Below are 13,183 nucleotides of genomic sequence, written 5' to 3' on the forward strand. Positions count from 1 at the left end.
CTTTTTCTTCTTAAAAAAGACCCTTTAATTAATTAATTAGTTTTAATAATGGTTTGATGGTGGTGAGCTTCTTTGGCCCCTTCTTGTCTGGTAAGCTGTTCTCTGTCCTCTGATTCTGAATGTTAGACTTGCTGGTTAGTCACCTGGGTTGTAGCTCCTTGGCTTTTCATCACTTTCAGTAATTCGTGCCAGTCCTTTCTGACCGAATGGAACCCAGGGCCCTTCGCTCCGCAGGCCGAGGCTCTATCCACTGAGCCACACCGGCGGCAGAAGTCCCTTTCGGAGCCGCACCGCAGCCTCGGAGACGCCGGCAGCGCGGACGGAGAGGCGCGGCGGGCCACGTGCCGGGGGCCGGCCAATCAGCGGCGGGCTGGGCGGGGCGCCGCCGGGGAGGCGGTGCGCACGCGCGGCGGCTCCCCCGCCATTGGCCGCGCGGCCGCGGGCTCTTTGAGCGCCGTCCGGAGGGAGCCGTCTGCCCGGCGCCGCCCGCGGGGACCCCGCTTCTCGCGTCCCGCCCGCGGCTTCCCCGGAGAACCGCCCGCGCCCGCCCCGGGCCGGGGCACCTCGGCGGGAGAGGCGCGCAGCAGGCCTCGGAGGAGCGGGAAGGTCGGCGGCGGAGCCGGCGGGGCCGCCTCCTGCGGCTCCCGGGGCGATCTCAGGTGCGGGGGCCCTGGCTGCGGTGCTGGGGGGCGGGGGGCGGCGGGCGGCGGGCGGCGGTGGGGGGCGGCTGGCGGCGGGCCGTGGTGCTGGGGGGCGGCGGGCGGCGGTGGGGGCCGTTTTTGGGGAGCCCCCGGGGGACGGAACCCCGCTCTGCGGTCCGCCGGCTCCGCCCGCCGCGTTCCTTCCCCCCGGGCGGGCCTGCGCCTCCTCCGGCGCCGATTCCTTAGCGGAGGGTTTGGGCGGCCGGTGGAGCGGGGCCCTGAGCTCAGAAGAGCAGATGAGCCCTGACCGGTGGATAGAGCGTCGGTCTGCGGACTGAAAGGTCCCGGGTTCGATTCCGGGCAAGGGCAGGTACCTTGGTTACGGGCACATCCCCAGTAGAGGGTGTGCAGGAGGCAGCTGGTCGAAGTTTCTAACTCTCTATTCCTCTCCCTTCCTCTCTGTAAAAAATCAATAAAATATGTTAAAAAGGAAAAAAAAAGGAAGAAAAAAGCAGTGAAGCCTGCAGCGCAGCAGCAGCAGCAGCAGCAGAGGCGGTCCGCTGCAGGTTCTTGGTTTATTTACCTCCTTGCTCCCGGAGGTCTGATGATGGCACCCCTCCCACCTTCAGCGCCCACACAAACCCCCAGATTTCGGTCCTGATCCCCCGAGTCGAGTTACATCCATCACTGTCCCACCTCATGGGACCTTCATCACAGATCCTTGTGTAGTAAGCACCCAGTGATAATTAGAACATGGTGTTATTACAGACGACCTTGGGTGCTTACTATGTGTAAGCTCTGTTCTAAGTGCTTGAAGCATTTTACTTACTCCAGCAGCACGGTCATCATGGTTATCCTACCCCCTCTTATCGTTGAAGCCATGGAGACACAGAGGTTAAGCAGACTGAACACGATCACACACGAGGCAGAGTCAGTCCAGGTAAAGCTGTGCTGTGAGGGATGACATCGCACGGTAACCTTCAAAGCTGTGTTCTTCATTCTCTGCATGGCCCCAACGTTCCGGCTTTCTGATGGGTCTTATTGGCCAGGACTTGCCATTGACTTGGGAGGATAGAAGCAGGCAGGGTGTTCACATCATCTCAGAATTCATCTTAGAATTCATCGCACTAGGGCTGCCAAGTGGGCATTCTTTATTTTATTTTTAAGTATATTTTATTGATTTCAAAGAGAAAGGGAGAAGGAGACAGAGCGAGAAACATTAATGATGAGAATCATTGATCAGCTGCCTCCTGCATGCCCCCTGCTGGGAATGGAGCCCAGCAACCCAGGCATGTGTCCTTGACGGGAATCGAACCTGGGGCCTTTCAGTCCTCAGGCCCACGCTCTATCCACTGAGCCACACCAGCTACAGCATTATTTCCAGGGCCTGGGCAAAGGGCTCAGGTAGTTCTAATTTAAGAGGTACAAGGAAGCGGAAGTAGTCAGGGGGAAATATACTGATGCCTGCAGTTTACTTTTATTTATTTTTATTTATTTATTTATTTATTTAATATATTTTATTGATTTTTTACAGAGAGGAAGGGAGAGAGATAGAAAGCCAGAAACGTCGATGAGAGAGAAACATCGACCAGCCGCCTCCTGCACATACTGGGGATGTGCCCGCAGCCAATGTACATGTCCTTGACCGGAATCGAACCCGGGACCCTTCAGTCCGCAGACCGACGCTCTACCGCTGAGCCAAACCAGTTTCGGCTGCAGTTTACTTTTAAATGCATTAATAAGTTCGATGACTGATGGATGTAAATGGCAGAGCTAGAATTCAAGCCAACTTAGTATGTTTTCTGAACCACCACCTTTCGGTGCTGCTGCTCACCTGCCTACATTCTCAAATTCATTTAAAAAATAGTTAATAAATTAGTAGGAGGGTTGGAAAATTAGAAATCATGTGTTAGGTCTGGAAGGGCTTTAGGGTTTAAGGTGGTAATGAGAGAAATTTTACCACCTCGTGGTAAAATTTTACAAATGAGGGAATTGATATCCAGAGGTTTAAGTAGTTTGCCCAAAGTTTCTATCTGCTGTATTTTTCTAGTGTTCTTTTTAAAATGGGTTGGTCAGAATTTTCAGAGTTTTACAGGGGGAATCTGACTAAATGCAGAAACTAAAACCTACTAATTTCATGATGTGGACATTATTTTTATTAACAACATCAAATATTTATTACTTTAAGTAAGCTCGTCATTATCTTGTTATTTCAGTTGAGCTGTTGTCATCTAAAAGCCTTGGTTTTTCATATAAACTTTCTATTCTATTTCATTTGACCATTAAGGGCCTAACATTTGTGTGTTTAAACTCATCATGTTGCAGTTGTCAATTATGTATCCAAGGACATGTAATATCCTGTTGGCCATTATAGAAGGGGGTGGGGCTAGTGAGGTTATGTTGGCATGACTTACTTAGACAGAAGCTGTGCTGACCACTGGTATTGGTAAATACTGCTTCTCAAGTAAACAGTTACAAACCAATTTTAAATTTAATCAAACCATTCATTTGCTCTCAGATTGTGTTAATAGGGATCTATTTTGCCCTTGAATAGGAAACCGTAGAGAATGCCCTCCATTGCTAACCCCTCACACTGTATAAAGGCTGCCTTGCACAATGTGCATGTTCCCACTCACCACGGAAACCGAGGCAGAAAGACCGGATCTAATCAGATTTATGGAAGATTTTGTTTTTGGTATTTTTCAGATTCGTACTCCTGAATATGAGACGATCTGCAGCACCAAGTCAGTTGCAGGGGAAACCCTTCAAAAAACCAAAATTTATACCGCCAACAAGAAGTAACCCAAGTCTGAATGAAGAGAATACAAAGCTGGATCCAGATATACAATTGTCTAAGGTAAAAAAAAAAAAAAAAAAAAAAAAATTAAAGGAAGCATAAATTGATTTCAGAGAGAGGAAGGGAGAGGGGGAGAGAGAGAGATAAACATCAAAGATGAGAGAGAATCATCTATGGACTGTTTCCTTCCTGCATTCCCCCTACTGGGGATTGAGCCCACAACCTGGGCATGTGCCCTGACTGGGAATTGAGCAGAGACCTCCTGGTTCATAAGTTGATGCTCAACCACTGAGCCACCCTGATCAGGCTCTTTTTTTTTCTTTTTTAAAATCTTTACCCAAAGATATTTTTTCCATTGATTTTTAGAGAGTGGAAGGGAAGGGGCAAGGGATTGGGAGGAGAGAGAGAGAGAAACTTTGATGAGAGAGACAGATTGATTGGTTGGCTCCCGCACCCACCCTGATTAGGGTTGGGGCTTGAACCCTTAACCCAGATATTTGCCCTTGACTGGGAATCAAACCTGTGACCCTTCAGTGCGCAGCTGACACTAAGGAGCCATACTGGCCAGGGTGATTTTTATTCTTTTCAAAGACACCATTTATTGGATGTGGAGAGAGCAGAGCGCCTGAAGAACGGCTCCTTTGTGATGAACACTTCCCACAGCAACTTGGGCTTACTCCTCACGGGTGGCAGGATACCCTGACCTTCCTGTGATCCTGCGCCATATATATATATATGTATATACACACACACATACATACACACACACACACACATAAATAAATGAAAACTTTAGGTAAGGCAGTTTAAAGATAAACTTCCTGATTCCTGGTCAACACTCAACTACAGAGACACACTGGCTAGGCTCAGCTTTTAAAACTAATTTAAAAAACAATAAAAATGGAATTTTAAATTATTTTAAAGTATCTATTCCCTATGAATATGTAGAGAAAGTAAACTTATAGCTTTTTTTTTTTTAACTGGTTGCTCTTTTTAAATTAGGTATTTAGGTATCTGTTATGTACAAATATGGAAAATTAGATTGAATTTCAGCATGAAATACATATTTCATTCTTTTAGGTTGCTGCAACTAATACTTTTCTCCAAACACAAGCTGATCCCAAAATATACAGTTTAAATCCTCTGCCTGCTGAAGGCAGTGGAAGAGAAATGAATCACGGGGAGACATCTGCAGTGCCAGCATTTCACCTACATCGTACAGGTAAGACTGTACTTTTTGGTAATCAGGTTTACACTTGACCAGTTTTATTACAGTGCTAGAGGCCTGGTGCATGAAATTCGTGCAAGGGGCTCGGTCCTCGCAGCCTCGGCTGCCTTGGCCCTTGCAGCGCCAGCTGCTTCTCGGACCTGACCACTGGTTGCTCCGGAAGCTTGTTCTGGAAGGTTGTACTGGAAGGTCGTTCCGCCGTCTGGTCCAATTAGCATCTTAGCTCTGTATTATAAAGGATTATTTAAATTGATTACTTAGAATGAATATGTACATTTGAAAGTTATTGATACAGTACTACTAGATTGTTGGCAGTTCAGATTTTTGTTGTCATAATTTATCTTTAATGATGTATTAATAACCATGTCATTTAAATCTTGTACTTTATAATAGGTGTATGTCTGATACTGTTCATTGTGAACATATTGGTCAAATATGGTCTTTGCTTCAAGTACTAAAGGGTGTTTAAAGATTTAAAAAAAATTTTTTTCTAAAAAAACATGTTGCCCTGGCTGGTTTGGCTCAGTGGATAGAGCGTCGGCCTGTGGACTGGAGGGTCCTGGGTTTGATTCTGGTTGGGGGTGAGTGCCTTGGTTGCGGGCACATCCCCAGTAGGGGGTGTGCAGGAAGCAGCTGATCGATGTTTCTGGCTCTCTGTCCCTCTCCCTTCTTCTCTGTGGAAAATCAATAAAATATATTAAAAAATAAAAATAAAAAACCATGTTAACAGTACTAAAATTGGAGAAGTGAACTTGAAATAAATGAAATTGTTAAATCATTATAGTCCATGGAGTAACTTCAGATCAGTAGGATGGGAATTATGAAGTAAAAGCAGTAAAAGCAAGCATTTAACAAATGTTCCCTCTCCCCATTGTTGAATTGAGTTAAAATAATGGCTATGGTTCTTTTTATATCTGTAATAGATCAGTATTTTTCAGGTAATTAAAAAAAAATAATGAAGATTGTTCACAGATGTTTATTTGTCCTTGTGAAAGCCAACATCAAAACTATAGTTTTCCAAATTGTATTTTATTTATTTTTGGTTGAACAAGCATATTCAGGGAGACAACCCCGTCTGCTGGTTTGTAGTATTGTAACCGCCATCCTTAAGATACCAGTGTAAATCAACAAAAAGTGCCTTCATTGCTTAACCCTTTTCAAGGAAGTTCTTGAGCTTGGTGATGATTAATTTTACCTATCAGAGGTTCATTTCAGTGGCATTTGGCACATTTACAGTGTTTTGCAACCATTACCACTATCTAGTTCAGGGGTCCTCAAACTTTTTAAAGTGGGGGCCAGATCACGGTCCCTCAGAGAGCTGGAGGGCCGGACTATATGAACTACTAATTCCTACTGTAACACCTCGGCTGCGCTCACTGCCCAAAAAACCTGGCGGGCCGGATCAGACTCCTCTGCGGGCCGCATGTGGCTCGCGGGCCGTAGTTTGAAGACCCCTGACTAGTTTCAGAGCATTGTCATCACTAAAAGGCATCTCAGGGCCAATTAAGCAGTCAGCTCCCCGTTCCTCACTTTCTTCCCAGCCTGGTAACCACTAATCTGCTTTCTGTTTCTGTGGTTTTGCCTGTTTTGGACATTTCATATGAATAGAATCCTATAATATATATAGTTCCTTGTGACCTTTAAAAAAAAAAATAAGAATGCACGTGGCAAAAAATTCAGAAGTTGTGAAGAATATAGTAAGAAGTCCCCTTTCCCTGATCCCTTGCCATCTAGTTTCTTTCTCCAGCGGCAACCAGTTATCCGTATTTGGGTATGTATGAGATATTTTGTACATTTGGAAACATTTGTATGTAATATATTTTCTCCACACAAGTTATTGTTCTCTAGCTGCACTGTTTTATACTTTGCGTTTTCACTCTAATAATCTATCTTTGAAATCTTTTTGTCAGTGCATTTAGAACTACCTCTTTCTATTTAAAAACTACATAATATTCTATTATATGGATTTCCCAAGTATATTTAACCAGAGCCTTATTAGGTTGCTTAGCATTTTTGTTATTACAAACAAAGCTATAGTGAATATCTATGTTTTTAAAAATTATTATTACATTTATTGATTAAGGTATTACATATGTGTCCTTATCCTCCCATTGCTCCCCCTCCCCCCATGCCCTCACTCCTCTGATGTCTATGTTTACTGGTTAGGCTTATATGCATGCATACAAGTCCTTTGGGTGATCTCTTCCCCTTTCCCCCACCCTCCCCTACTTTCCCTCTGAGGTTTGACGGTCTGATCGAATATCTATGTATTATAAACATAGGTGAGACTATATCCATGGGGTAAATACATTGGAGTAGGGTGCCGGTCTCAAAGTGTGTGCAGTGTGCATTTGTCATTTTGATTGATAATGATGAGTTGCCTTCTGCAGATAATACAACTTTATACTCCCACTAGCAATGTATGAACAATTCATGTATCATTTATGATGATGCTCAAGATATATGAAAGCACATCTAGGCACACCTCGTTTTGTTGAACTTTGTTTTATTGGGCTTTGCAAATAATGTGCTTTACAAATTGAAGGTTTGTGGCAACCCTGTATCGAGCAAGTATGTTGATTCCATTTTTCAATTGTATTTGTTCACTTTGTGTCTCTGTGTCACATTTTGGTAATTCTCAGAGTATTTCAGAATTTTTCATTACTATTATACTTGTTGTGATTTGTGATCAGTAGAAATTTTCAGTTACAGCCTTAGCTGGTTTTGCTCAGTGGATAGAGTGTCAGCCTGTAGACTGAAGGGTTCCAGGTTTGATTCTGGTCAAGGGCACATGCCTGGTTGCAGGCTCAATCCCCAGTAGTGGGTGTGCAGAAGGTAGACGATCATTGATTCTCATTATTGATGTTTCTATCTCTCCCTCTCCCTTCCTCAATAAAAATATATTTTTAAAAATTGTCAGTTACAAAATAGTAACGGTATAGTCAATATTGTAATAACTATGTATGGCGCCAGGTGGGTACTAGACTTACCAGTGAAATCACTTTGTAAATTATAAGTTTAAGTACTATGCTGTACACCTGAAACTAATATAATATTAAATATCAACTATAATTTAAAAACAAATAACTTGATGTGATAATGTTCTATTTCTGCCCCTAACAAAAGGAATTGCTTTATCTGAACTGGCCTGTCTGGAGGCCTCCAGGCTCCAACTCTGAAAGACCCAACTTCTGGAGGACATAGGTTACAGATTATACAGGTATAGGGCAAAGTCACAAGGCACCATGGGCTAGGGGTTCAGGGTCATTGTAGGAGCTGATTGGTCAAAGGTGAGATAAGGGCAATAAATCATTCCTTCAGGTCCTGAGGACAACTCCCAGGTCAGCTGGTGTCCGACCACTTTCAGGAACAAGTAACCACGTGGGTTTTCCTGCCTGAGGGCTCAGGGGCTGTTATCCTTAGCCTGCCAGGGGATTAAACCTGGGGGTGACCATTACTCAGAACTGGGCTGTTGTCTTCTGCTGTCTCAGGAGTCAAGGATCATCAGGGCAGTGAAGTTAGCTGAGAGGGAGAAGAAAAATATGATTGTTTTAAAACTACAGTTTAAATCAAATCGGAATTATACAGATCCTCAGTGAAGTGGTCTTAGCCGATTTGAATTAACTATGGTAAACAGGGCTTCAGGCAGATACCCGCTGTGTCCCCTTGTTTCTGATTTGCCTAGCGAGAATTTGCATGGCAGGCATGTTCCCCTCCTCCAAAACTACTTGTAAATCTTCCATTCTTCTGAAATCTAATACTCTCCCATTCCCCTTTGTCCAAAATGTCTTATATACCCAGTGTTGGCCTCACTGTCTTTGCAATCTTCATATCTCTGAAATTACCAATGCATATGTATTAAAACTTTGTTTTCTTATGTAAAAATAAATAAATAAAATATTGAAGCCTGGCTGGTATGGCTCAGTGGTTGAGCATCACCATCAACCAAGAGGCTATGGTTCAAGTCCTAGTCAGGGCACCTGCCTGGGTTTTGGTCTCTATCCCCAGGGTTGCATGAAGGAGGCAGCTGATTAATGATTCTCTCTCATTATTGATGTTTCCATCTCTCTCTTTCTCTTTCTCTCCCTCTTCCTCTCTCTCCCTTTCTCCCTCTCCCTCTCTTCCTCTCTTTTTCTCTCTGAAGTCAATCTATACACACACACACACACACACACACACACACACACACACACACAGGAAATCTGCCTCTTTCATTTTAATGCTGCCTAATGTAGACCATAGTATTGTAAAAAATAATATAAACAGAGCCATTTCAAAATGGAATTGGAGCCGAAACCAGTTTGGCTCAGTGGATAGAGCATTGGCCTGCGGACTGAAAGGTCCCAGGTTCGATTCCGGTCAAGGGCATGTACCTTGGTTGCGGGCACAGGCAGCTGATCGATGATTTTCTCTCTCATCGATGTTTAACTCTATCCCTCTCTCTTCCTCTCTGTAAAAAATCAATAAAATATATTTAAAAAAAAAGAACACAAAAACCAAAATGGAGTTGGAGCTGTCATCCCAGAGGAACTGCCTTGCCTGTGTGTCTTAATCCTCAAATCTTTGGAATTTTTAAAACTGGGCAAAACAATATTTGATCTGAGCTTAAAGCAACATTGTGTTCCAAAGAACTATTTGCAAAGATAACAAGAGAGCAGTTATTATGACTGCTGTAGTGAAAATGAAAGACATTTTTAAGAATCAGCATCACTGTATTTGCTTATCTGCCTCTACAGAAATTCCTTATTATATATAGCTTATTAGCACCCTTGATTCTACTCATGTAATTATTCCCCTTTTCTGTCTCATAAACACCCCTTGCCTTCACTTCCTAATTGGAAGACTTTGGGTTTCTGTCTGAATCACTGCTTTCTGAATAGCTATTGTGCTGGTCCTGAAGTAAACAAACGTCTGCCACGCCCAGCCAAGGGTTCGGGTGACCCTGAGGAAGGGCCCGTGAAGGATGTGGAAAAGACAGACAAAGAGGATAAGCTGGGTCTAGATGGATCTCCTGTGCCTGGCGAAGGCCACAGAGAACAGATCCAGATGGCAAGCTGAGCCTTTATTTCATAGTCAGAGGTAAACAAGATAGTGGTCACCATAGTTACAGTGTTCCTGTGAGTTTCACTTGTTTCGGCAGCTTGCTCCACCTCCCACAGCCCATTAGCTACCCAGGAAAGATCTAGGGAGCAGTCACAAGATCAAGAGTAATTATGCTAAGAGGGTTGTGCCCTCTAAGCTGGGACTTGTTTGTGGCTTTGCCAGCAGGTCAGTCCGAGGCTTAACCCTATAACCGATCCCTACATAAATGCTTGCTGTCTCTCACTTGGCTAAGTTATTTTCAGGTTAACAGTTTTGGAAGGTTTTACAAATATAAAATATTAATGGATATTCTCAGATTAATGCCCAGAATGCCATTTTACACATCCATCAACAGGACGGAAGAGTGCTCTTTGCCCTGCCCCCTTATCTGCTCTTGATATTTTCAGTGTTTAAGAATTTTGCCAATCTTATGGATGAAATGTATTTTTACTATACATTTTCTTGATAATTTAGAGATTGAATGGTTTTTCATATTTTTATTAGTATCTTGTTCCTTAATATAATACCTGCATTTTTCTCAAAAAATAACAAAATATTACTTAAGGATAGTGTATATCTTGTGTTCTTGTTCTTTGCATATCTGTGGTCAGGTTGCTGGCACGGGTCAATTTTCAATTCCCATCTCTGTGGACAATAATCATTTCTATTTACAACAATTTATTGAGCAGTAAAACTGACCAACGGCAGTGAAAAGCTAGAACTACTAACAAATCAGACTACTCAGTAAGGTATACCACACAGCACTTACATTCCATACTGAAACCCACAGTGTACCCACAATGTGGTTGGGTCCGAGTGCTTTGTCTCGTAAAACTGGAGAGTGGATTCAGAGACAAAAATGGTGGGAAGGAAACAGAATTTATTGGGGGGTGGGGGGGAAAGCTTGCGGGAGGAGATAAGGAGATTGTTCCATCTCACCCTCTTGTGGGAACATATGCACAGGTGACTGGGGTCCCTCAGCCAGAGAACTGAATTTATATGTGTTGCCCACAGTACTTAACTAAAATTGACCGAGCATAAACTAAACACAGAAACAAGAGTTAGAATGCACGAATCCCAAGGTTTATTTACCAGAGTCCTGGTGGTTTCCAGAAGCCTAGGCAGGTCACCTGGAGATCCGCGCCGACAGACACACACACTGGACAGGAACACGCCGCGGTAGGGTCTTGGTCAGGAGCGAGGCCTCAGAGGTTCGGCTCACAGGCAGAGTGACAGCTTCGCTCAGGCAGAGGCTCCTGCAGTATTTCCACCAACGTCGGGTGGAGGGCCCCTTCGTGGTCTCTGCCCAGTGCCTCTAGGTCCCTTCTTTTATGGCCATTTCTGGGTATTCTCTTGTTCCTTCTGGGTGCAACAATGGGTCTTCAGTGTGTCTAATCGGGGCGTCTCCAGGTACCTTTTGCCTCGCTTTCCAACTTTCCAGATAAACACTTGTTAGGGCGTTCACACAGGTGCTCAAAGTCAGTCTTAAAACTTAAGTTTTACAAAATGGATTCAAATCACACTAAATGGAGTTGCTCATACTAAGCCTAAAACACATTTCAAATAATTTCTTTTACTTAAAATAAAATTAGAATAAGATCAGAAATACAATTCACACTTAAACTATAAATCACTCATAAAAATAAATGCTTTCACTCCTATTTTAAATCACACGAATAATTATTCTCACACTATTTTAAATCCTTAAAATATAAATCAAACATCACACTAACATAACTATCACAGAGGTACATGGACTTCCTGCTGCAAGGCAGCAAGAAGGGTCCCCAAATGGGTTACCCACATAAACTCTTGATTTAGGGAATGTTGGTATCTCTGCTAGCTTCTGATTGGTCTCTTTAAGGAATTCTGGCAATATCCACTTCTATCCAAGTCCAAGTTCCCCCTGTGGGAGTGTTGCAGTGTAACCCCCATCTTACAGAGGACGCCTCAGAAAAGTCGAATTATGGAGTCACTTATTAACGGCCGGTGGCATACAAGGGGCTAAAGCTCCAAATCTCGCAGCCCCCAACAGCTTGCCACGCCTGGCTTATATTGGCAAAATATCACAAAGGTATCGACTACATCTTTGGGTCTGGAATGAGGAACCTGTTTCTCGAAAAAGCATTTTTACAGAAGCAGAATTTGAGCAACTTAGTTATCTACCAATCACCAAATCAGCAAAAACACATTATCTGGGACGGACCATCTGGACAATTAGAATAATTGTGCTGTCCGCATTCTGGGATCACTGAGCCAACAGGAATGCACTCACTCTCTGTAGCTACTGAGGCCATTTAGGATCATTGATCTGACTTGGGTCCCAGGAATGTGCTCCGATGACCAGTGAGATCACAGTCAATGGGATATTCAAGCCATCATCAGTGGAGTATTGGGATAGCATACATAAGTCCAGAAAATCAAAATAACTTTCTATTGTTTTAGCAAGCAAATAAGTACAGGACCCAAACAGCACTTTCCACTACCATACTTCATTTCAGCAGGACCTGATTAGGGACTGCCACTTCCGGTCCCAGGGGACATCACTGGCCAGGTCAAGGGTCGAGTTTTCCCAGCCCAGCCAGGTTCACCTCCTCGTCCGACTTCCTTTCCCCTGCCTCCACGAGGTCCCTGTCTGTGTGCCTAGTCCTCTTTTTGTTGTTGTTTATCTCATTAGATAAACTGATTCAGCCTTTGGTCAGTTTTATGGCTCAATGATGGATACACATTTAAAACTTCTTGCACATCGTGTGGCTCATCTGAGAACTCAATACATTTAATTTGCTTCTCTCTACTGAAGGAATGAAAAACAAGGAGTTGGAATTTTATGGTGTTTCTGCAGAACCACGGCTTCCTGAGTAGGGGCTGTGTCAGGTAGAATTCACCTTTGTTTTCCTGGGGCCTGGCGCAGTGCTTGGGAGGGTTTATAACTGCTGTTCAGTAATTGGTTGAATGGAACTGTGTTCAAATATGTTCCAATTCATTCTTTTATCTGGATAAACATGTATGTGAGGAGACAATGAGCTTATTTTTAAGCTTACATTATTTACCATATTTTCAGACAGGGATTAGAAAATACATTTTAAGCACATAAACTGGTAGCCTTACAAATGGCTACGCTGTTTTCTTTCGCAGTTGAGATTGTGTGAGTATACCTTAATAATAGCAAAATAGTGATTTTGTTGTCTAAGGCGAGATTATGCTGTTTTCACTGGTGATTTTTACACATGATAGAGCAGGCTAGCACATTCACATGTTACAGCGAGAATAATGCATTGCTTTAAAACATTTTCCCCCCCTGCTTTTTAGATTCATTGTTTGACAAAAAATTCTTCCTAAGTGACTGGAAAAGCACACAGCCCCGTGGATACTGTAGGTTGTAAATTGGAGGAGAAGCTTAGCTTTACTGCGGAGTGTGAGCCTGGGTGTAACCTA

General features: G+C 43.5%; 1 protein-coding gene across 1 annotated transcript in view; it reads left to right on the forward strand.

Annotated features, from left to right (window-relative positions):
• Nucleotides 1-441: 441 nt before the first annotated feature.
• RAD54B (RAD54 homolog B) overlaps nt 442-13,183 on the forward strand; it is a 49,115-nt gene continuing 36,373 nt past the window's right edge. The window contains exons 1-3 of the mRNA XM_084864698.1: nt 442-659; nt 3,348-3,498; nt 4,519-4,660. Coding sequence (XP_084720824.1) covers nt 3,364-3,498; nt 4,519-4,660 — 277 coding nt within the window. The 5' untranslated portion in view covers nt 442-659; nt 3,348-3,363. The remainder of the gene's footprint in view (nt 660-3,347; nt 3,499-4,518; nt 4,661-13,183) is intronic.

Source organism: Pipistrellus hanaki, assembly GCF_964339955.1.
Source record: "Pipistrellus hanaki genome assembly, chromosome: 17".
NCBI classification, from domain to species: domain Eukaryota; kingdom Metazoa; phylum Chordata; class Mammalia; order Chiroptera; family Vespertilionidae; genus Pipistrellus; species Pipistrellus hanaki.